Here is a 25,670-nt window from a genome sequence, read left to right as displayed (position 1 = left end):
AAGAAAAGTATCGCTGCACTGTGTGCAGCCCCACTTATCTTAATCAGGCCGTAAGAGTGTAACGGCAGTTGGGACCCTGGCTGTAGTTGAGGTGTAATCATTTACCTTATGTTCCTGCTTTCTCATATTTGGCGCTTCATTATCGAGCTCAACTTCAAAGATTGCAAGAAATAAGTGAATATATTGGAAAGGATATTTTCAGACTCTAAATACAGATTAGTATTTATTACAGCGCTTCCCAATCAGGGTTTCGCTGAATCTTAGGGTTGAGCAAATCGTTAACAGGGGTTCGTCAAAAAAATCAGGAAAATAACACACATGAAAAAATGTTAAAACAAGAACTATTCCAAGCATCCAATTAAATATTGAAGGAAATGTTGAGCAATTGACAATTCTGGAGTAAACGTCGTGCAATACCAACCACCTGTTAGATTGATTGTTATTTTGCATACGGTTATATTTAGATCAGCTATGGCGGAACGGTAAGCTCTCTGCTACCAAGAGGAAAACCATCAGTATTGTCTGGAAGCGGTGTTTGTATCTGAGGGTCAACCTCCAAGAATCCCGATCATCTGCAGAGTACTTCCTAAAATTCTCTGAGACTCTTCTCTTGTTTTCGATCTCCAAATGCCAGATTGCTTGAGAAGGATATTTTGTTTACTTAAGACTGACGATCAGGCAAGCAAGTCAGTCCTAAGTAGTCACCGGTTCCATGGATCTCCATAGTAGTGCAACTCAGACTGAGCTAATGTCTGCTATGGATTCATGAGTGTTGGTTAGTTCATGTCGGTTGATATTTTGTAAATTTGTAGTCTACATAGTTTTGTAACTTGCATTTTTAATAAAATCGTGATTTTTGTTTGTCTAAAATCTAACCCACCTAACAGTATTTTTATGCGGCTGTAGAAGACTGAAATATGGTAAAGTAAATGACAGGCGGGACAGTAGCATTTAATCAAAATTATGGGACCCACTTACTAGTCTACAGGAAAAGAAGTGACCGATAGTAAAAACAAGCCTCTAAATGACAGTTATTTACCCACAGGTATTTATGACAAACAATATCAGTATTTATACATTTTGCCCCTTTTTATCAACCTTATTTTGTCTGTAAGCATTTTCCTACTAAAGGGGTTCCATGGGATATGAAAATGTTTTATAGGGGTTCCTCCATGGACACATTTTTATTTTGGCTGCTATCAGGCCAGGAGTCACAAAGTGTTTATTCCCATGATAATGACACATGGAAAATGTAACATTTTGTAGCTATAATTTCCAGAAAGTATGCTGAGATACCTGTATCCGGGCTTCGTTCAGTTTGGTAATCCTGGCAAGGTCTTCTCGGCAGTAGATGTCAGGATAGTGGTTCTTCCCAAATGCTGCTTCTAGGTGCTCCAGTTGTTCTTGGCTGAAGGTAGTTCGATGGCGTCTGCGTGTAGGTGTTGCATAATGAGGTGAAACATGACCACTGCTTGAAATTAAAGAGTTGTCTCCTAGGCCAGAAGTGTCTTCAAACTTCTTATACACATTCTCAACGCCTAAAAGGAGAAAGATTGTGTTCTGTTATCTAGAGACGTAATAAACATTATAAACGTTAAGACTTTGGCGAAATAGTTTTTGTTGGATTTTTCCCTAACAATTCAGTATGAGCATGCGCAGTTTGCTGCAAGAAAATCATGGGAGAAACCTGAACCAGTTACTGTTGTCAATGTTTATGGAAACAGGATTCCTGTGTTTTAAGATGTAAATAGCTTTGAGCTAAAATACAAGAAATATGGATATTCCTCTACTCCAAAAATTACTAAAAAAGGAATTTCCATTGTCTCAAGATACCTGAAATAATGTTTTCACTTGGAACAGTTGCATTGCTGTGCGCAGGAACCCGATCATTGTCTTAACCTAAAAACATTTTATGGCTAATCTGTGAAGAAAAGTATTTTTTTGTATTTAGGGTAATGGTAAAATGCTTCTAACCACCATCCACTAGTCTTAGAGCGCTTTGTGGTGTGGATACATAAAAGAATGGGGTTGTTAGGGCAGTGCTTTGCAGAACCTGGTGATGAATGTGGGTAAGGGTGGTGCGTAGCGCGGATGCTCATCATAAAATGTGTCCCAAAAGATGAGACAGTCTTAAAAACCAGGGTCCTGAATGCTACGGACTGAGGAGGAATAACTTGAAAAGTATTGTCTTATCCATATGCCAAGAAGAACAGAGGAGTCTTTTAGTATTGTTTTTTAAATATTGTTTTCACTTTTCTGCGATATGGCAAGGTGGAGAACAGGGGCCTGGTCAGCAAGCAGTTCTCTGCTTCACGCTTTGTGAGACCCTCTCCCATCATCGGACTGACAGAGGGCAGTCTGGCAGTGCAAGATGGGCTGGTCTGACAGATCAGTGTGTGGTCCAGTTTTGTGGGTTGGTGGGCCGGTTTAGTGTCCATGTCTGGGCCAGTGTTGTGAATATTTTTATATGATGAATAGGAGGAAGTAGCCGGCAGCACTGTAGTAGTCATGTTATATTCCACTGGGCACATACAGGACTGTGGTGTTGGTGTCTGACATGGAACGCAAGGAACTGCATCAAGTCATATCTGGTGTGCCTTGGCAGGTGGTGCAATTCTAATTTAAAAATAAATCATCTGCCAAAAATCCATCATGAATGCTGCATGCATATCTTCCCCAAGTTCTCTACTCTTCAAATCTATCCTGCCCCTATTCACATGGGTGCTGAATGTGCCAGGGAACTCCCATTGGAAATACCACATGAGGCTATAGCAGCAGTTGATTGGCTGGATACGGAGGAGCAAGACGTGAGCAAGTGTACTGTTATCACTTTTTGTGCATCATGAACTCTCCAGAGGCACAATGGGAGAGCTGCTTGATGAGATATTGGGCAATTCTTGATATCAGAGGGAGGGAGGTTGGGGAAGTGTTCTGAGTAATGATAAAAATGAACCAATCAATTAATCAGTAGCTTTACAGAGCACTTCATGTCACCTGTGGGTGTATTCAGGCACTGGCATGGTCCAGTTGATTGGCTGAATAGCCAGGTCTTCTGGGACTTTGGAACTCTGGAAGAGATGCAGAGGTCCGGGGATGAAAGGGTAGCTTGTTCCATGTCTTCACTGCTGGTAGGAGAAAGAGCAACCTCTGCATCTGCTACATTGGATGCGGAGGGTGAGGGTTAGAGAAAGCAGAGCGGAGGTGTCTGGCGGGCTGATGGAAGTTCAGGTGGTGGTTAAAGTAGGAGGGTCTGCAGTTGTGTAGGGCCTTGTGGAGGGGAAGGTGGACTTTTTGGATTCTCCTAGCGAACAAAAAGGCGAGCCATCTGAGAACAGCTCCTTGGATGCCTATGTTGTGCAGCATTTTGATTATTTGGACATACAACTATATCACAGCATACAATGAAAACTCTGGCAACTGCATGTATAAATGTCACAGTGCAGTTAAAGGAAAGAATATAGCAACCTATGCATGTATTATGTAAGTGAACCATTGGTGATATATGCAATATATGCATATCCAATAACTGAAATAAAATGTGTTTAAAACAAAATGATGGGACAGCTACTATTATGCTTTGCAGGATCTGTCATGCAGTATTGGATGGAGGCATTTGACACAGTAGTGAACGAGTTACTGAGCCAGTCAGACCAACAAGATATTGTTTTCATTTTCTTTTTTCCTAAACAAAACGTCTAGACGTTTTGAAAAAAAATACTGGTTAGTGGAAGAGAAACGTCCCTAGGTCGTTAACAACCATTTTCTTACCTTCATTAGTGCAACCGCCTCAACACTGGAGTTACTGACAATTCAATATCCATACACCAAAGAGTCTAAAACCATTGTGTATGATGTGTGCATGAAACTACATGACCACATCATACCTGTGCTGAAGGCCGTTTATTGGCTCCCTTTAAAGGAGAGAGAAAGTTTCAAATCTATATGATGTGTCCACAAAGTCTTACATGGCTGAGATCTGAATTAGTTGTCAAAGCTGTTTGCCCTTTACCTATCCACCTGATGTCTCATGTCTTCCAAATTTAGCATAATGTCTGGCTGGCTGACTTGTTACAAGAGTGTAGGGGAATTACTTTCCATGTGAAAGGCTCATCTCTGTGGAGTTTTCTATCTCTCTACCTCTACCACATGAAGTCTGACTTTCTCAAATTCAGATTAATTCAAGTGAACATCTGCCAGCATCTCCAGGTTCATGCCTCTACTGTAGTCTTCTTCCCAAAGGCCTGTTAGTCAGATGCCTAAAACATTTTCCCACCTTTTTATTGTGCAGACTCTTGACTGTTGCTTTAAAACTATTCTATCAGCTTACATGGTTGATGGATTCCTTCAATTAAGAATACCAATCTGAATAATGTTAATTTATTATTCAAAACGTACATCACTTTTAGTCTTCTGCATATCTGATTCATGGCACTCTAGGGCTACCACAAGGTTTTTTTGCAGTACTTTACAAAAAAACAGAATACATATGAAGGAGTTAGCATATGCACTATAACACTAATGCCGGCTAAATGAAGGGACTGAACCCCAATTGAACTTCACTAGGAAGTCAATTTAAGTACATATGTGAAAAAAGTTGATAGATGATTAAAGTGTCAAGTACAATACAGGCAAATGACTTTTCACTGCTCTGTCTTGACATTTCAATTGTTGAAGGTTATCTGTGAATCATAAATTGATCTTTGTTATATTAGGCTTGTTGGTGGATAACCAAGCAAGAGTATCTAATGCACAAGAACATTTTTTAGATGTTTTGCGGTGACCCCCGAAGTCCTCTGAAATCAGAAAGTTAGACTTTAATTTTCTGTGGAAACAGTGTTGGGTTTTATTTGAGTGGCTAATTAAACTATGTTCTGGCCAGGAGAACTGCTGGGAGCCGATAAGGATCAGTTCGGTAATCATGGCAAATGTGTCAAGACAAACATTATGAGTTGGGACATTGGAATGCTGGGAGAAGCTAAGAGAGCCCATTTCCAATTATGTTTTGACTGCATGTATTGGGAGGACCATCTAACAAGATATTCAGTAATGGACAGAATTCAATACCCTACATCCTAAGGGCACACTTCACTAGTAATGAAATTAACTGAGGCAAGCAAGAGTGTCCTGGATCCCTGTGAAAATAAGGACTTCATCTACAAAAACCAAAGGCTGAATGTCACATTAGACCTTTTAAACCTCTAATGCCTTGCTTCACTCCTCTTCATTTCATCTCCATCAACTATGTCTCCTTTTCCCTCTACCCCGTGTTCTCTCTCTATCTTCCTGTTTCTTCTTCTACCTCTATTTTCCCTTGTCTCTCCACCCTCTGTTCTCTGCTGTACTTGCATTTATATTGGGAAAGTGACTTGCAAACAGACCAGTGAGGGAAACTGAGAGAAAAGGTAAAATGCCTCAATACACATTATTTCTTTTTGAGTAGCAAGAGTAGGGCCGTACGCCGTAGTGTGTCTTTCCCAAACGTCCCTTTAGCTAGCCAAAGTCAGAAATTGGAAGGCATAGCCCAGTTCCAGATAACTCTAGACCATGTTCTTAACCAAGGCTGCTTATTATCTTTTCAGGGGCCACAGAACATGCAACCCACCCTAAGATGATGAAATTCATAGGAAGGAGGGCAGTCACACGCAACCGCTCATGCTCCATTTACCCCATACAGTCCACACAATATTTTCTGAGGATCAAATCACTCCAAGGCTATGCCATCCAGTCTTTGCTTCAGGCTGTTTTCTTTGCTGCCCTCCACAGACCACATCATCTGCCTGTCATTTCTCAAGGGCGATTACATACAGAAAGCATCGATTTCTTCATATATGTCCTAAGTGACCAGCATCTGTTCAATATGTAGGTACTGCATAGCAATATTGAACAAAATTACTACCGTAATAAATACTGCTGGTAATTCACACTCCTCTTGCTGATTTGAAATTTATTTTTAATTAACTTAGGTGAGAGCGTTTTTCTGGTCTAGTTCTAGGAGAATACGAAAGGAAGGAGGCATGACCTGTGCCTTTCACCCATGTGCTCGCCCTCTGTTTTCTATTGTCGAAAATGGTGCCACCAAGGACAGCCACCTTTTCAAGAGATAGGAAACACACCCTTGTCAAAACTACAGGGCCGTATGGCAGTTCTCTAAAAATGTCAACTATGTCTAGAACATTGTTAGATTTGCCAGGGGTACAGTTACCACTGTTGCTGCTAGTGAAATCCAGAATGTAAACTCTGATCACCTAAATGATGACAAGCCCTTTTACAGCACTCTTTTTTTAATAAAAGGTGATGCAAATATAGACACACCCATATGTATACCTTTACTTGTATTTCTGTTTACCACTTGTTACTACAATCGTCCAGTTTAGAGGTGCTTATTGAATCTGTCACCTCCCAGTTGCCCTCAATTAACTACAAGAGGAGCATTGACCGTTGAGGTGTCCTACCAGTTATATCTGTCTGGCAGGTGTACCACATGGGGTTGAAGCATCCAATGATCTGTATGCGCCAAACAACTCTTGGGATAATACAATACAAAATAAATGGTGGTTAATGCCATAAAGTTCGCACATCCAATCCAACGTGTCTCTATGATTAATTATGGGGAAGCTCCTAGGTCTTTGTAGAGACGTACAGCGTGGGTGCCAACCTGGTGTGACACTCAACCACCATGGGTGTCAAAATTACTGACTAGAAGGCCAATCAGAAATAGAATTTGAATACTATATACCAGGGCACACAAATGTAGTTCAAAAATGTTCATCCAATTGGAAAAGTAAATTCAAAGTCCAAAGACACGTAGTTGAAGTTGATAGAAGTTTATTCTTGTCGAGAGATGATGAATCCAATATACATCTGACACATGTTTCATCACATTGACTTTATCAAGGCCAAAATTAGTTTTTAATGATGGTGTCCAGTGTTCATAGGCGATAAGCTTCCCTACAATTCTAATGTAGACAAGTGTCTGTACAGTTTTGAGACTTTTCTTATTCCAAAAGTCAGAGCGGTTTCTCGGCGCCCATTCTAGAAATGTCTCTGAAAGAAAAGGCCATGATGAGCCTGTTGGTCAGTGTCTTGTGCTGTGTCGCGTCGGGTAGTCGTATCATTGTGGATTCGCTTATCGCCCATGAACACTGGACACCATCATTAAAAACAAATTTTGGCCTTGATAAAGTCAATGTGAAGAAACACGTGTCAGATGTATAGGCTGTATATTGGATTCATCATCTCTCGACAAGAATAAACTTCTATCAACTTCAACTACGTGTCTTTGGGCTTTGAATTTACTCTTCCACTTAGATGAACATTTTTGAACTACATTTGTGTGCCCTGGAATATAGAATTCAAACTCTTGGGATACTGCTTCCATTGTGTTGCTAAGGTTGCTAATGCACTTCCTAAAGAGATCTGCTTACAATCTTCTGCTGGCAAGTTTAATTAACCACAAAACATTTTAGAGAGTTTATGTGCCTACCTCAATATAATGTATATAACCTGTAAATCACTTGCTTTTTTTAAAATCCAGATCAAATTTGTTACTTCGGTACAAGATGTTGTGGTCGCCCAAAGCGCTGAGTGGGACAGTGGAATTGAAAAAGCAGGACGATGACAGAGGAAGGTAGCATTGATGGCTCAATAGCGCCTAGTGGGTAGAAGAGCAGAGATGGGTCATTTTTTTATCTTTTTGATAGCAAAGGAACACAATGAATTGTACTGCTGCATTTCCATAACATTAGTAAACTCATAGTCTGCAGCAAAAACAAATGCCTTCAGATTTTCACCCCTCGGAGACCACACAGACAAATGTTCAAAGTAGCTCAATTTAGAAATGTGGGAGAGTTTTTTTACTATCCACTTTGTAACTGGTGCCACTTATATTTTGGTGCCTGGGTCTATTTTCTGCCACAGTCCGACCCCGTCAGTAAAATATTACCATGAGTAATATTACAGTTGTATTTCTCAGCGTGATGCGTGTAGGCAGAATTATATGAAATGTACACAGAAGCCACATAAATCATTCCAAGAAGTGAAATAGGTGCCTAGGCACATAAGATCACATTCACACACACCACGCGCCAATAACAACCTGTAAGGAACACAAAACATCTCCTTGGGGTGGTAGTATACACCACTGGGGCGTCTGGAAAATATATGACAAATGAGCAGCCGCGTGTCAAAGCCAAGTGCACTAGGATATGGGTGGCAGATGTAATCTCTAGCAGAGAACCAGATCATGCCTTTGACTCACGCCCCATGGAACAGCCTTTCCTTAACACCATATAATTACCCACTTCATGGTAGTGATACTTCCTATATAATTACAAATATTTTTCCTCGGACGCATGTAAACACCATTTTGCGGAGACCCAATGTTTCGCATTCCTTATATTTAGATCAGTATGGTTAAGAGACAAAATATATATAATTGTCAGACAAATACATAAGGTCTACAAAACAATTGTGCGGTGCTGTGTGAGGTGAGTGATCACAGGTGCAAGTGAAAGAAACGAACAAAATACAGCTGGGAAACGTGATCCCCACCGAAGCAGTGGTAGACATCAAAAAGACGCCAACTAATAACTGAATTAATTACAAGGAGCATCTATAGAACAATGAGTTTTGTGAAATGTAAACCTCTATGCGGGTGACCAAATTCTCTACAGTCTTGGCGTCACAGAAGGTCCTCATCGGGAGAGGGTTCAGAGTACAAAGTAGATCACAATGCACTGCATGACTGGCTCCGTAGGTGGTTACTTGTACTACAACAACAAAGGGCCTGATTTATTCTTTTTTAGTGCCGCATTTGTGTCATTTTATGACGCAAAAGCGGCGCAAATGTACAAAATATAATTGAATTCTGTAAGTTTGCACCGCTTTTGCGTCAAAAAAAGAAGGTGCGGCGCAAAAAAAGTATACATCGGGCCCAAAATGTGTACTTCTCTCCTATGTCAGTCAGGTTTGTCTGCTGCCTCGTGGCCTCATTAGCACCAAGTATCCTCATTGAATACAAGGTCAATTGACAACAAATCACATGGGGTGGGGGGGAGCTGAGATGTGTTGAACAAAACAAGCCTGTCTGCTGCATCCAGGTGTTCAGATCCATTTGCCTGCATGTCAGAGTTGTCTGATGGGAAATATTGTGCTATGCCACCTAACTCGTACAGGTATTTTTTTCTTTCCCATTACTTTGCCTAACAAACAGACATGTCACCAATTTTGTGCTCACAGCATCAAAGAACAACTGACCTCATAGGATGTGTCTAGTGCAAACTGCATCCGTGGCACTGTCAGGTAAGATAGTACTGATATCATGTGGATGTACTTGTCATACCTGTACTTTAGCACATCAGGTGACGAGAGTGGTATCATAATTTAGGATAACAGGTTGCAATTACAGATCAGCATGAAGCCTCTGTTGTTGCTGCACGCCTTCCTCTCACACATCCGCACTTCCCCATGGTGGTTCTTCTATGCCAATGGTCCCCACCCTTTTGACTTCTGTGGATACCCACTTTATCATTACTGGAACGCAGGGACCCCCACTGAATCATTATTGGAATCCGAGGACCCCACCACTGAGTCATTACTGCAAACTGGGGACTTAATCTGTTAATATTTTTTAATGTTCTAAGCAGTTGTGGACCTCCTGGGGAGGCTTCGCGGACCCCCAGGGTTCCCTGGACCACAGGTTCCGAACCACTGCTCTATGCACCAGAAAGAGACACCTGAGCTAGGCATAGGACGAGGCAGTACAGTTCGAACAGGGAAGAACCACAAAATAATTTGCACAAATTGAGCAGCTTAGAAAAAAGTTGTACCTGTCGGTTGGTGGAAATACCATCCAGAAACCACTACAACGTTCCTCAAAGCCAGTGGAAAATGGCGCTGCTGAGATTCAATTTCTGTGATCTATCGCCTCGTGCAGATGGTGGCAGTTGTATCACTCGTTGTTTCACGGCGTGCACTGTCTCTGTGATGTTAAACGCATCAGAAGGTTAACGTTCACAGTGCAAGTGCTGGAATCCACCCTTCTGCACCCTTACAAGTGTTGTAATGGATGGGCTCAACTTGGTGACCGACGACTGGCGCAGCAGCGGCATTCAACCAACTGGTGCAACAAGAAAGGCCGATTGTTCCTTCTCACGGAAACTGAAATGCCCTAAATGTAAAGGGCGCAACCACTAACTTACAGTCAGGTCACCGGAATTGTGTGATTCGGCAGCCGTGGCTTTTTTGCATATTTATGGATTTGAGGTATTCATCAAATAATCCATCATTTGCTGCATAATCTGTTGGTTTTTTGCTCAAATTGGTCAAACGTTACTGAAAACACGTGTTTCTGAGTTCTCGCAAATGTTGACGGGTCATCTTTCAGTTGCTTATTGGCTTATTAAGGCGTTAAAGTGGTATTGCGAAGGCGAAATATGTTTCCAGACAGTGTTAGTATGTGTAAACGGATACAATAATGAAGTAATACTATCATGCAATGTGGCACACTATGCCACATAATTTTCCTTTCCTTGCCGCATAATTTAGTCAATCCTGCTGCACAATGTGTCCCCCCTTAGCCACAACATTCTAGTTACTCTGCTTATAGTTCTGTTTTAAATGTGGGTACTAGGGTCATATCGCTGACATATGAACATATTTCAGAATATCTTCTGTGGTGGCCTCCTCTACCCCACCTTTACAAGTCATGTACATACATATATAAATGATGTGGGCTGAATGAGCAGACCGCACTGGGGCAGTAGAGGCTTAAGTTAGTTGCACCCTATCTATAAACATGTATTTTCTGCCATCGCCTGCACTGCCTCTCTCTCAATCGGTCCTCTTTCTGTTCTCCCTCTTTCTCTCTCTGATCTCTCTCCATCCTCTCTTTGTCCCTCTTCCTCTCTTTGCTTACGCCCCACTGTGCCTACTGTAATAAAGTAACAGAGGTGCCAGCAGCATCCCTGGGTCTTAAAAACAGAAGCCAGAGGTCCCAGCCCGCCAGGGAAATGCCCGGAGTGTTAACAGGCCAGTCAGAAATGAACTTCAGGATAAATGCTACAAAAATAAAGCGTGCGATTGGATTCGCACTGACTGAGCTTCCGCTACGGCTGTTCCGTCAACACTTCAGAGAATACGGAACAGCCACATTTGTTGGCGAAAATATACAGACCGCATGTCATGTTTTTGACGTTGGGAAAAATAGGCAACATTAAGTAAATTTTTGCTCGGGAGGAAAAATTTGAACATCTCACAAAATCGAGCAGCGTTGAAAGCCTTCAAAGTAGAGCAAAGAACCACGATACACCGACCATGCACAACGTCTGTTTTTGGTGAACTCCTTGCAAAATAAAATTAACAAAATGGGCGATTTTCAGAGAACACTTTCCAGGAAATGGGTAATTACGGAATCACCTAATATGCAAAATGTCAATCAGAATCTAATGAAAGGTACATTTTATGTTTACAATGCGCTGGTTATTCCCCTGCCAATGCTTTGTTGAAAAGCAAACTAATTACTGATTTTTAATATTTGCTTCCTGTATCCTCCTCTAACTGGTCGAAAAAAAAAAATTGATGCGAAAAGAAAACACTTCAAAGGCCTCCAGATACTCAGCACATCTTTAAAAATTCACCCTACAGGTCACTTTAGTGAAACTTAGTAATGCCATGTTTGGAAATGGAGCTCATTCTCATGATTGTATTAGTTTTTCCTAAAATGGGCCCATTTGTGTGATTTACATACATTAGGGCCTACATTTACCAAGGGTTGGACAGATGCTCACATGGTGCTGCATAATTCTGCGGTGCGCCCCAGACCTTTTCAATGGTAAGTATATGGAGGTAATGCTTTGCGCCACTTTGGCCGGGCGAGTACCCCTGCAAAACATTGCTGCATAACGCCCTATATATGATACCTTCAGACATTTTGCGAGAAATTAAGAAAGTCATACAATAAAATATTACTACTTTGTCCCTCGTGGTGGCTTTAAGTGACTGAGTAAAGACATGCAACAGAAATCATCTATTTTAATTGAAGCCTTTGTGCTGACCTGGACTTGAAGTGACAACAGCCATCTCTGAATAAACCTCGTCAAATTCACTGCACTTCTTCTTGCTTGTCCTGGCTCCAGACCCTTCCATTTCATCCGCAGGGTTTTCTCAAGTACCAGTGGTTCGAAATTGCACCACGCCAGCCCAGTTCCACATGGTAGGTTCTTTACTGTGCCTTTAAGTTAGCAGATCCATGATGTCACACAGTCCTTGACCAGAGTTCAGCCAATTACCACAGCGGAAAGAAATAGTGTGGGTTTAAGGCCAATCAGAGAGGGAACAGGAGACAACAATAGAGAGAGGAGTCGAGCCAAATAATGTCAGGTGCAAGCAACAAGAGAGTGTGTGAGTGGTGGAGAGAAGAAAGGAACAATATCCAGGGATGATTCAGAGACAACTGGGTTGAAAATCCGAAATCTACTGCCTGAAGTGTTCTCCAGTGATTGAAGAGGACTTCTGACATTTATGAGTCTCAGAGAATCTCAGGTAAAACCTAGACAGCTCAGACAGCTTTGCATCACTAGGAATACTTTAATTACGATAAATGTATTTGTGCTGATTGTTCCCAAGTGGAAAATTCGCCTTCAACAATCCTGCTGAAATGCGTATTAACACATGCAACGTTTTATTCCACAGTTAACCTATTTTCATTTACACGCCCACTGAATATGGGACCGTCTTCTCCTCGCTCTGGGAGGGCACTTGCTGACTTTGTGTGCATTTCAAGACCATAAACTGTTTGCAAAAGTTAGGGGAATTTTTGTGGTATTCAATACATTTTCAGAGCAACCCCTTCCTGCACGTCCCCTTTTCTTAGAGTGCCTCTAGTCCCAAGCCTTTGACTGTGGAACATCTGTTGGTGGATGTTGTACAATGGTAAGTGAAATTTACCATAAACATTCCTCAAAAACATCACTCTGTGAATCAGGGTGTGGAGTTTACAATCTCAGAATTCAGTTTCACATATCTAAGTTTCAACTAGGTGTGCAAAAACATTTGTGGCTTGATCTGTCAAATAAGGAACCTGGGAAAGTCAGCGCATGTAAGACAGGCAAAGAGTAAAACAGGGAGGTAGAAAGAACGAAAACAGAGAGTTTGGAGCGAGTTAGAGAAGAGAGAGAACTAGTTAAAAGAGCAATAGAGAGAAGGGAGTGACAACACTGGAAAGGAGTGGAAAAAGGAGTGAGAGAGAAAGCAAGAAAGATGAGAATGAGCGAAATAGTGAGAGGGCGACCGTAGAGTGTGAGAGAGAAAGAAGAAAAGATACAGAGAAAGCGAAAGAGAAGAAAAGGGTAACAAATGAGAAAGACGAGAGACAATGTAGAAAAAGAGTGAAAGAGTGAAAGTGTGAGAGAGCGAGAGAACACAAATATAGAACCCCTGGGACGCACAGATACAGCCAACAAAGTAGAAACTAAATGATAAACTTTCTAAAGCATGGTAAGGACTAAACACTGGCAGGCAATGTACTCACGATGTATAATAGGATGCTGATGAAGGAGTATAGGCCCAGCGATAAGCAACAACAGACCTGAAAAGACTAGAACCCCTAAGGATGTCACCTAGGCCTCACAGACGTGCCTCACAGCCTCACACGCTGCCCAGTACCAAGCCCAGGTAACCATGGGACAAGATGCAGCCACACCTCTTCAGGTCAGGTTTCTCATTCCCACACCAGGCACACACATGCCATGGACGGAGGTAAACCAGGCTCTCTGGGTGGTCAATTAAGCAGAGAGCGGAGGGATAGCGTTCTCTTGTGTTCCTAAACCCCCTAATTACCAGAAGGAACTATTTAATCTCCGTGGTACACATGTGACTGTCTTTAGAAAAAAATCCAATTGAATATGTGCTTTGTGTAGCAACAGCATGTCAATCACCTACCGGCGCATCATCGTGCCCTCTCGACATCAGTAACGCAATACGAAGCCTTATCATTAAGCATGTTCATGTATTAGGGCCATTCGCATATTGAGACAAAAATGGCGAGCCAGCGGTTGACTCAGAGAGGTTTGAGGTTTGCGAAGTGCAGGTTTATTCCGGCAGAGACTGAATTCGGTTTTAATGTTCCATAGACATATTTCTGAGCAGAGCGCAGTCGCGCTACAGTTCGTCCCTGGTGAATGAATGAATGCGTAAATTTGTATAGCGGACAGCTCCTTCACGGAGTGTCCCGGCGCTAGGAATCCATACTAAGGTGCACAAATGCTGCATAACTAGCAGGATGCAAATAAACGGTTCTTTTGGGCTTTCTGGATGCAAGTTCATTCTTGATGGAGCGTATTGCAAAGGGAAGGCGGGCCTCCTTCCTTGACGGCAAGAACCGTGAAGGAATGTCCACCCTGCCTAACACAATGAAACCTCGGAGTTAGAGCTATCAGAGACAACGTCGACCAAGGGACTTTAGGGTGCGACCGGGGCAGCCCCACTCGGCTCTGACCTGGAAGGGGGAGTGGGGGCACTGACTTCAGGGGTGAAGGGGCGCTGTGTTGAGCAATGACATGCGATTTAAAAGCACCTGCTGCAGAGTTCCTTGTGGTCCAGCTTTCAGGAAACATTAAAAATGTCAAGAGAACTCTTATGATTAATATTCCTGCTAGAGAGAGAACGGGTTTTGTCTAGTGGCAGTTTTGACTCAGCATAATGTAGCACATATGGTTAATATGCCTGCTGCAAAGAACAGATCTATATTTTTTGTGGCTAGCTGAGTGGATTAGTAAAACCAGCTTTTACCGGCACTTTAAAAGAAACAAAATGTATGTGAGAGAGAGGCGTTATGGACAGATGAGGGGCACTTTTGCCAGGTGGTAGTGAGGGGATCCGAGGAGGAGGTCATGGGGAGGAGGGGTGTAAAAAAAGATTGTTGCACTGGGCGCTACAGCACCAAAGCCGGTCCTGCGCAGACCAAAGGTTCCTATCTGGGAGATAATCAACCACTCTGTCATAGAGGTATCTTGGGCCACATTTGTAAAATGCTTGATATGTGATAAGGAGGGCTATATATAATATCCTTTTCTTGACTTGCAGGCAAAAAAGTTCTTTCAGATTCTGAGATATGGGCACATGGTTAGGAATGTCCAGTATAAGCCATGCAGCTGAATTTTGTACAATTTAAAGTCTGGTAAACAATTTATCATGGATACCTAGAGAAAAGGATAGTGCTGTAGTCAGTGCTTTAAATGGGCCGGTACTCTCCGGTACTGAGTACCGGCACTTTTTTATTTTGAGAGGGAGAGTACCGGCATATCTCAAGAAAAACGTAATACTTTTAATTAGAGAGTAACAGCACTCCTCAGAAACAAGCAGGTACTCTATTACAGAGTACCTGCATTTCTATTTTTCCATTTAAAGCACTGGCTGTAGTCTAACCTTAAAGTAACCAACCCATGAACGGCCAATTTGCTTTTGGCTAAATTAAATTGAGAATTTGTTTAAGAACTGAAGCAAAGTACCACAGGTGCCAACTACTGACAGGATTTGAGGTTGAAAAGATAACTTGTCATCAAATTTAACACCTAGAAATCACTGTTCTCTCCCTTCCAGAATTGATTTAATGTAGCCCAAAGCTGAACGCCAACCTGGTAATTGCTAGCAGCTGCAGAAGAATGGAATGAGACACTGTGTTGAACGCTTCTGACAGATCCAATGGGATCAAGGCAGCATTCCTATGTCCAGTATGGTTTTCATAGCCTCCGAGCCTTTCCATAGAGCAGTTTCTGGACTGTGAAATGGGTGAGATATGGACTGGGTAGGAAATAACAGTTTATTAATGTTAGAAATGGGGTTTTTGGTTGGCAGTCAGGTTACCTCCTGTCCAAGCAAAAGCCCTCACTCTAGTCAGGGTAAGTCACACACTATCCAAGATTATCCTGTGCCCACCCTCTGGTAGCTTGGCACGAGCAGTCAGGCTTAACTTAGAAGGCAATGTGTAAAGTATTTGTGCAATAAATCATACAATACCACCATATAGCACCACAAAACTACACCACACAGTGTTTAGAAAAATATATAATATTTATCAGGATAATTGTAGGTCAAAAAGAATAAAGTTGCAATGGAAAATTGTAGAAATATCACAGGGAAGTGATATAAAGTGTCTTAAGTCTTTAGAATGCAATACAGTGTCTTTCAAGCACAAAGTACCTGGTTTCTGGTGGAAAATCTCCTCAGAGGGCCACAGGAGAAGAGATGCGTGGAAAAAGGGGTGTGTGCGTCGATTTCTCCTCAGCACACACAGACTTGCGTCGGTCTTTTCCACGCGGGGAAGTCGGGCGTCGTTTTCCGGCGCGCAGACAGTCTCTTTTTGTGGATCGCGGGGATTACCAGATATCCCGGGTCTGTGCGTGGATTCTCCTGCTTGTTTTCCGGCTGCGCGTCGTTCTGCGGGGCTGCGCGTCGAAGTTTCGATCTCACGGTAGGCGTCGCGTCGATTTCTCCTTGGAAGTCGGGCGGCGTTGTCCTTGCGAGGCCGTGCGTCGAAAGTTTGGTCTCACGGCAGGCGTCGCGTCGATTTCTCCTTGGAAGTCGGGCGGCGTTGTCCTTGCGAGGCCGTGCGTCAAAGTTTCGCACTCACGGTGGGCGTCGCGTCGATTTCTCCTGGAAAGTCGAGCGGCTTTGTCCTTGCGAGGTTGTGCGTCGAAGTCTCGATCGTCCCGAGGGCGTCGCGTCGATCAGCGTCGGTGTGCGGCGTTTTTCTCGCCGCGAAACAAGCTGTGCGTCGAAATTTTCGGCGCACGGAGCGTCCAAGTGAAAGGAAGAAGTCTTTTTGGTCCTGAGACTTCAAGGAACAGGAGGCAAGCTCTATCCAAGCCCTTGGAGAGCACTTTCACAGCCAGACAAGAGTTCAGCAAGGCAGCAGGGCAACAACAAGACAGCAGTCCTTTGTAGAAAGCAGACAGGTGAGTCCTTTGAGCAGCCAGGCAGTTCTTCTTGGCAGGATGTAGTTTCTGGTTCCGGTTTCTTCTCCAGCAAGTGTCTGATGAGGTAGGGCAGGGGCCCTGTTTTATACCCAAATGTGCCTTTGAAGTGGGGGAGACTTCAAAGAGAGGCTAAGAAGTGCACCAGGTCCCCTTTCAGTTCAATCCTGTCTGCCAGGGTCCCAGTAGGGGGTGTGGCAGTCCTTTGTGTGAGGGCAGGCCCTCCACCCTCCCAGCCCAGGAAGACCCATTCAAAATGCAGATGTATGCAAGTGAGGCTGAGTACCCTGTGTTTGGGGTGTGTCTGAGTGAATGCACAAGGAGCTGTCAACTAAACCTAGCCAGACGTGGATTGTAAGGCACAGAAGGATTTAAGTGCAAAGAAATGCTCACTTTCTAAAAGTGGCATTTCTAGAATAGTAATATTAAATCCGACTTCACCAGTCAGTAGGATTTTGTATTACCATTCTGGCCATACTAAATATGACCTCCCTGCTCCTTTCAGATCAGCAGCTGCCACTTCAACAGTGTATGAGGGCAGCCCCAATGTTAGCCTATGAAGGGAGCAGGTCTCCCAGTAGTGCAAAAACGAATTTAGGAGTTTTACACTACCAGGACATATAACTGCCCAGGTACATGTCCTGCCTTTTACCTACACAGCACCCTGCTCTAGGGGATACCCAGGGCACACATTAAGGGTGACTTATATGCAGAAAAAGGGGAGTTCTAGGCTTGGCAAGTACTTTTAAATGCCAAGTCGAGGTGGCAGTGAAACTGCACACCCAGGCCTAGCAATGGTAGGCCTGAGACAAGGAAAAGGGGCTACTTAAGTGGGTGGCACAATCCGTGCTGCAGGTCCACTAGTAGCATTTAATCTATATGCCCTAGGCACCTGGAGTGCACATGACTGGGGACTTATAAGTAGATTAAATAGTTCAATCAGGTATGATCCAAAGTTACCATGTTTACAGAGAGAGAGCATATACACTTTATCACTGGTTAGCAGTGGTAAAGTGCGCAGAGTCTAAAAACCAGCAAAACAGTATCCAAAACGAGGAGGGAGGCAGGCAAAAAGTTAGGGGTGACTACCCTAAGGCTGTCAGGTCTAACATGTGTCCCCCCCAGCTGAAAGTGGGGAGAGCTACCCGACCTCCTGGGAGCTCTCATCGCTAAGGCGGAAGTACCTGGAGAGACCATCAGCATTGGCGTGGTCAACCCCTGGGCGATGTTCCACCGTAAAGTCCATCCCCTGTAGGGAAATGGACCACCTCAGAAGTTTTGGATTCTCACCCCTCATCTGCATGAGCCATCTGAGGGGTCTGTGGTCTGTCTGAACTAGGAAGTGAGTCCCAAACAGGTAGGGCCTCAGCTTCTTCAGGGCCCAGACCACAGCAAAAGCTTCTCTTTCAATAGCACTCCACCTCTGTTCCCGTGGTAATAGCCTTCTGCTAATAAAGACTACCGGTTGATCTTGGCCCTCCTCATTTAGCTGTGCTAGGACTGCCCCTATGCCATGCTCTGAAGCGTCTGTCTGCACGATAAATTCCTGGGAGTAGTCAGGGGCCTTGAGCACGGGGGCCGTGCACATGGCTTCCTTTAGGGCGTCAAAGGCTTTCTGACAAGCCTCTGTCCAATTCACCAACCTAGGTTGCTTCTTGGACGTGAGTTCTGTCAAGGGGGACACAATGGTACCATAGCCCTTGACAAACCTGCGGTAGTATCCGGTGAGGCCTAAAAAGGCTCTCACCTCAGTCTGGGTTCGAGGTGGTTGCCAGGCCTTGATAGTTTCGATCTTGGCCTGGAGTGGCTGCACCTTGCCACCACCTACTAGGTGTCCCAAGTACACCACGGAACCCTGCCCAATCTGGCACTTACTAGCCTTGATGGTCAGGCCTGCCTGTTGCAGGGCCTGAAGCACCTCCTTGAGGTGGAGCAGGTGTTCCTCCCAGCTGGAACTGTAGACAGCTATGTCATCCAGGTAGGCTGCACAGAAGGCATCCTTGCCAGCCAGGACCCCGTTAACCAACCGTTGGAAGGTAGCGGGGGCATTTTTTAATCCAAACGGCATCACTCGGAACTGGTAATGGCCGTCAGGGGTGGAAAAGGCGGACCTTTCCTTAGCCCCCTCAGTCAGGGCGATCTGCCAGTACCCTGAAGTAAGATCAAACGTACTCAGGAACTTGGCAGCGCCTAGCCTGTCCACGAGCTCATCAGCTCGGGGGATGGGGTGAGCATCAGTCCGGGTGACTGAGTTGAGACCCCGGTAGTCCACACAGAACCGGAGCTCTGGCTTCGCACCTGGGGCAGTAGCCTTAGGGACCAATACCACTGGGCTGGCCCAGGGACTACTGGATTTCTCAATGACCCCTAGAGTCAACATCTTGGAGACCTCCTCCTTGATGCTGGCCTTCACCTTATCCGACAACCTGTAAATTTTGTTTTTCACAGGGAGACTGTCACCGGTGTCAATATCATGAACACAGAGGTGGGTCAGCCCAGGAGTAAGGGAGAACAGGGGGGAGAACTGCTCCAACAGCTCATAACAGTCTCCTTTCTGATTTAGAGTCAGGGTGCCAGACAGAATGACCCCGCTTACGGACCCATCACCTTCTTGGGCAGAGAGGAGGTCGGGGAGAGGTTCACTCTCCTCTTCCGTTCCTTCATCTGTGACCAGAAGCATGTTGATCTCCGACCTCTCACAATGAGCTTTTAGTCGGTTCACATGGAGCACCCTTAGGGGATTCCTAGGGGTTTTGAGGTCCACTAGGTAAGTGGCCTCCCCTTTCCGCTCCTTTATTTCAAATGGGCCAGACCAGCGGTCCTGGAGAGCTCTGGGCTCTACTGGCTCCATTACCCACACTTTGTCTCCAGGTTGAAACTCTACCAGGGTGGCCTTCTGGTCATACCATTGTTTCATCACCTCTTGACTGGCCTCAAGGTTATCTTGGGCTTCTTTCCAGAAGCGGGTCATCTGGTTGCGGAGGGCCAACATATAGCTGACCACATCCTGAGGGGGTGCCTTTGGAGCTTTCTCCAATCCCTCCTGGACAATGCTTAAGGGTCCCCTGACAGGGTACCCATAGAGAAGTTCAAAGGGACTGAACCCTACCCCTCTCTGGGGGACCTCTCTGTAAGCAAAGAGAAGGCATGGTAAGAGGACGTCCCACTTACGCCTCATGGCCTCAGGAAGGCCACCAATCATGCCTTTCAGGGTCTTGTTGAATCTCTCCACAAGACCGTTCGTCTGGGGGTGATAGGGTGTGGTGAACTTGTAAGTTACACCACACGCATCCCACAGCGACTTCATGTATGCGGACATGAAGTTAGTGCCTCTGTCAGACACTATTTCCTTGGGGAACCCCACACGGGTAAATATCCCCATCAGGGTTCTGGCCACCACCGGTGCAGTTACTGTCCTTAGAGGGATTGCCTCTGGGTAACGGGTGGCATGGTCCACCAAAACCAGGATGAACCTGTTGCCTAAGGCAGTTTTGGGGTCCAAGGGGCCAACAATGTCGATGCCCACCCTTTCAAAGGGGGTGCCAACGACAGGAAGTGGAATCAGGGGGGTTTTAACCCTTTTTCCTGCTTTACCACTGGCCTGGCAGGTAGGACAGGATCTGCAGAACTTGTCTGAGTGTGTCCTCATTTTGGGCCAATAAAAGTGGGTGACAAGCCTGTTAAAGGTCTTGCCCTGCCCCAAATGTCCTGCCAGGGGAATGTCGTGAGCCAGACCCAGTAGGAAGGTTCGGTAACATTGGGGGACCACCAGCACACGTGCTGCCCCAAAGCCCGGAACCTTAGGCTCACTGTAAAGGAGATCATTCTCCCAATATAGGTGGTGATCGCCAGAGGCGTCGCCGGCTGCCTGGTTTGAGGCTTGTTTCCTCAAACCTTCTAGAGTGGGACATTCTTTCTGCGCCTTGCAGAAGTCCTCCCTGGTGGGTCCACCCTCAACTTGCCAACCAGCAAGCTCAGGTAAGTCACCTAGGGCGGCGATGTCTTCCCCAGTTGGCTCGGAAGCCTCCTCCTCAGGAGCCCCGTCAGCCACTGTGGGAACAGCGGGGGTCGGTTTCCCGCACCCCTGGTCCCTCCTCCTGGCAGCTCTCTGGGCCATCGTTCCAGGCTCCAGATGCCCTTGACTTCCCTCTCGGTCAGCCATGGACCGTGTGGTCATGCAGACCCACTCAGGTAACCCTAACATCTCCAGGTGAGACCTGAGCTCCACTTCTTTCCAAGCAGTGTGCTCAAGGTCATTGCCTAACAGACAATCTACAGGCATGGCAGGACTCACAGCTACTTTCAGAGTACCAGAGACCCCCCCCCACTCAAAGGGAACCAGAGCCACCGGTAGGTGACTCTCGCGATTGTCAGCTACTCTGACCTGGTGGAATGTATTAGGCATTATCTGCTCTGCTGACACCAGCTGACTCTTGATAGTAGTCATACTGGCTCCTGTGTCACGCAGAGCCTCCACCCTCTGCCCATCAATGGTGACCCACTGCCGGTACTTGGAAGTATTTCTAGGCATGTGGGCCTTGGGCACCATTTCTCCTTCTCCCAGGGACACTAGGGAAATCTCTACCTGTTCCCCAAAGCTAGTTGGGTCCATCTCCCCCCCGAGTGCTACACTAGTCAACCCAGGTGCCTGTCCGGTAGTGGACGGTGCCCTCTTGGGGCACTGAGGATCGCCTTTGTAGTGACCATATTGGTAACATTCCATGCATTTGGGGCTAGATTTTCCTGACTTGTCAAATGTCCCTGGCTTTCTCCCAAATTTGGAAAAGGAAGGGTTGCCACCCCCGCCCTGGGAATTCTTTTGGGGGCCTTTAGAGAGTTCCTTATCTGTAAGTTTATCTCCCCCCTCTTTCTTCTGTTGGGAACCCTGACCACCTTTGTGGGAGTCCCCCCCAGGTACCTTTTTGGACACTCTGGTGCTAACCCAGAGGTCCGCCTCCTCAGCAAGCTTCCTGGGATCAGTCAGCTTACTATCCACTAGGTGCTGGCGCAAATCTGTATAAGTAACATTAAGCATATGCTCTCTCAGGATCAAATCATATAAACTTTTATAATCTGCTACTTTGTTGCCCCGCACCCATCCATTCAGTGCCTTACTAGAGAAATCAAAGAAATCTACCCATGTTTGTGTGGTTTGTTTGGTGCTGTCCCTGAACCTCTGACGGTATCCCTCAGGGGTCAGCCCAAACTTGGCAAGTAAAGTGGCTTTCTGGAGTGGGTATGTGTTTTGATCCGGTGGATCCAATGTGAGAAGTGTGTCCCTCCCCAATGGCGGCACATAACCCCACATAGCTACCCCCCATTGCCCTTCAGGAACCTCATGAGCCCTTAGTGCAACTTCATAAGCAGCTAACCATTTATCTATGTCATCTCCCACCACAAAACTGGGCACCACATTTTTGGGTATACGAACCTTCTTTTCTCCAGCAGGTCCTGTCTGTATGCTGCCACCATTATTGCTGGATTCAGACTGTCTTGCCTTGATCTCCAGCTCCTTGAGACTCAGTTCATGAGCCAACAATAGTTTCTTTTCAGCCAAAGCTCTTTCAGCTTCCACTTGTTTGGCTGCTCTTTCAGCTTCTGCTTGTTTGGCTGCCCTTTCAGCTTCTGCTTGAATCTGTTTGGCTGTCCTTTCAGCTTCAATCTGTTTGGCTGCTCTTTCAGCCTCAGCTTGTTTGGCTTCTCTTTCTGCCCTCCTCTCCTCCTGTTGCGCCTCAATTTTCAGTTTTGCCATTTGCAATTGGAACTCCCTTTCCTCTCTCCTTTCCTCTGCGGTCAGGCTTTGCATGGAGACACTGCTCCCTGGTCTGGAAGGGTGCACAATTGCAGTGGTAACACCATCCATAGATAGTGAAAATCCTTCTGAGGGGCCATTTTCTGGCTCCCCTTCCTCATCATCCTCTAAATGGGCTTCTGCCCAGGCCCTCAGCGCCACTTGAAAGTCCTCCTTTCTGGAGGCCCCTTGGGTGGGTACCCTCAATGCCCTGCAGAATCCTCTTAGTTGTTTGACCGTGTATGTATCCAACTGGACTAGGTCAAAGTCCCCTGTCTGAGACCCAGTCAGAGACATGTTGAGTGAGGATTTAGTTTTTGAAAATTGTCAGGAAAAAACGGATTTTCAAAAAGAGATAAAAACCAAGTTGACCTTTAACTGTGGGTAGGTAGTGAGATACTTAGCTACTGTATGTCACTGCACAAATACAAGTCCTATCCTCACCGCTGATCACCAATGTTAGAAATGGGGTTTTTGGTTGGCAGTCAGGTTACCTCCTGTCCAAGCAAAAGCCCTCACTCTAGTCAGGGTAAGTCACACACTATCCAAGATTATCCTGTGCCCACCCTCTGGTAGCTTGGCACGAGCAGTCAGGCTTAACTTAGAAGGCAATGTGTAAAGTATTTGTGCAATAAATCATACAATACCACCATATAGCACCACAAAACTACACCACACAGTGTTTAGAAAAATATATAATATTTATCAGGATAATTGTAGGTCAAAAAGAATAAAGTTGCAATGGAAAATTGTAGAAATATCACAGGGAAGTGATATAAAGTGTCTTAAGTCTTTAGAATGCAATACAGTGTCTTTCAAGCACAAAGTACCTGGTTTCTGGTGGAAAATCTCCTCAGAGGGCCACAGGAGAAGAGATGCGTGGAAAAAGGGGTGTGTGCGTCGATTTCTCCTCAGCACACACAGACTTGCGTCGGTCTTTTCCACGCGGGGAAGTCGGGCGTCGTTTTCCGGCGCGCAGACAGTCTCTTTTTGTGGATCGCGGGGATTACCAGATGTCCCGGGTCTGTGCGTGGATTCTCCTGCTTGTTTTCCGGCTGCGCGTCGTTCTGCGGGGCTGCGCGTCGAAGTTTCGATCTCACGGTAGGCGTCGCGTCGATTTCTCCTTGGAAGTCGGGCGGCGTTGTCCTTGCGAGGCCGTGCGTCGAAAGTTTGGTCTCACGGCAGGCGTCGCGTCGATTTCTCCTTGGAAGTCGGGCGCCGTTGTCCTTGCGAGGCCGTGCGTCAAAGTTTCGCACTCACGGTGGGCGTCGCGTCGATTTCTCCTGGAAAGTCGAGCGGCTTTGTCCTTGCGAGGTTGTGCGTCGAAGTCTCGATCGTCCCGAGGGCGTCGCGTCGATCAGCGTCGGTGTGCGGCGTTTTTCTCGCCGCGAAACAAGCTGTGCGTCGAAATTTTCGGCGCACGGAGCGTCCAAGTGAAAGGAAGAAGTCTTTTTGGTCCTGAGACTTCAAGGAACAGGAGGCAAGCTCTATCCAAGCCCTTGGAGAGCACTTTCACAGCCAGACAAGAGTTCAGCAAGGCAGCAGGGCAACAACAAGACAGCAGTCCTTTGTAGAAAGCAGACAGGTGAGTCCTTTGAGCAGCCAGGCAGTTCTTCTTGGCAGGATGTAGTTTCTGGTTCCGGTTTCTTCTCCAGCAAGTGTCTGATGAGGTAGGGCAGGGGCCCTGTTTTATACCCAAATGTGCCTTTGAAGTGGGGGAGACTTCAAAGAGAGGCTAAGAAGTGCACCAGGTCCCCTTTCAGTTCAATCCTGTCTGCCAGGGTCCCAGTAGGGGGTGTGGCAGTCCTTTGTGTGAGGGCAGGCCCTCCACCCTCCCAGCCCAGGAAGACCCATTCAAAATGCAGATGTATGCAAGTGAGGCTGAGTACCCTGTGTTTGGGGTGTGTCTGAGTGAATGCACAAGGAGCTGTCAACTAAACCTAGCCAGACGTGGATTGTAAGGCACAGAAGGATTTAAGTGCAAAGAAATGCTCACTTTCTAAAAGTGGCATTTCTAGAATAGTAATATTAAATCCGACTTCACCAGTCAGTAGGATTTTGTATTACCATTCTGGCCATACTAAATATGACCTCCCTGCTCCTTTCAGATCAGCAGCTGCCACTTCAACAGTGTATGAGGGCAGCCCCAATGTTAGCCTATGAAGGGAGCAGGTCTCCCAGTAGTGCAAAAACGAATTTAGGAGTTTTACACTACCAGGACATATAACTACCCAGGTACATGTCCTGCCTTTTACCTACACAGCACCCTGCTCTAGGGGATACCCAGGGCACACATTAAGGGTGACTTATATGCAGAAAAAGGGGAGTTCTAGGCTTGGCAAGTACTTTTAAATGCCAAGTCGAGGTGGCAGTGAAACTGCACACCCAGGCCTAGCAATGGTAGGCCTGAGACAAGGAAAAGGGGCTACTTAAGTGGGTGGCACAATCCGTGCTGCAGGTCCACTAGTAGCATTTAATCTATATGCCCTAGGCACCTGGAGTGCACATGACTGGGGACTTATAAGTAGATTAAATAGTTCAATCAGGTATGATCCAAAGTTACCATGTTTACAGAGAGAGAGCATATACACTTTATCACTGGTTAGCAGTGGTAAAGTGCGCAGAGTCTAAAAACCAGCAAAACAGTATCCAAAACGAGGAGGGAGGCAGGCAAAAAGTTAGGGGTGACTACCCTAAGGCTGTCAGGTCTAACAATTAACTTCAAGGAAATATGAAAACTGCGTGTTAATCAGTCTTTTGTAGGTTTTAGATTCTGCTAGCAGGAGAAATCGGTGACAAATCAGACAGAATTGAGGCATCTGCTGTAGAGTTTTGCAATAGAGATGCCATCTTTGCCTTATTTCAGAGGCGAGGCATCATAGCTGACTCTAGGGTATTATTAAAAAGTT

General features: G+C 45.4%; 1 protein-coding gene across 1 annotated transcript in view; it reads right to left on the bottom strand.

Moving 5' to 3' along the window:
- LOC138297020 (homeobox protein unc-42-like) overlaps window positions 1-25,670 on the bottom strand; it is a 107,149-nt gene that overhangs the window by 50,532 nt on the left and 30,947 nt on the right. Inside the window, exon 2 of the mRNA XM_069236538.1 lies at window positions 1,297-1,538. Coding sequence (XP_069092639.1) covers window positions 1,297-1,538 — 242 coding nt within the window. The remainder of the gene's footprint in view (window positions 1-1,296; window positions 1,539-25,670) is intronic.

The sequence above is a fragment of the Pleurodeles waltl genome, chromosome 5 (genome assembly GCF_031143425.1).
Source record: "Pleurodeles waltl isolate 20211129_DDA chromosome 5, aPleWal1.hap1.20221129, whole genome shotgun sequence".
In the NCBI taxonomy this organism is placed as follows: Eukaryota; Metazoa; Chordata; class Amphibia; order Caudata; family Salamandridae; genus Pleurodeles; species Pleurodeles waltl.
Note: the sequence above shows the minus strand (reverse complement) of the source record. Positions and strands in the feature narration are given on the sequence as shown.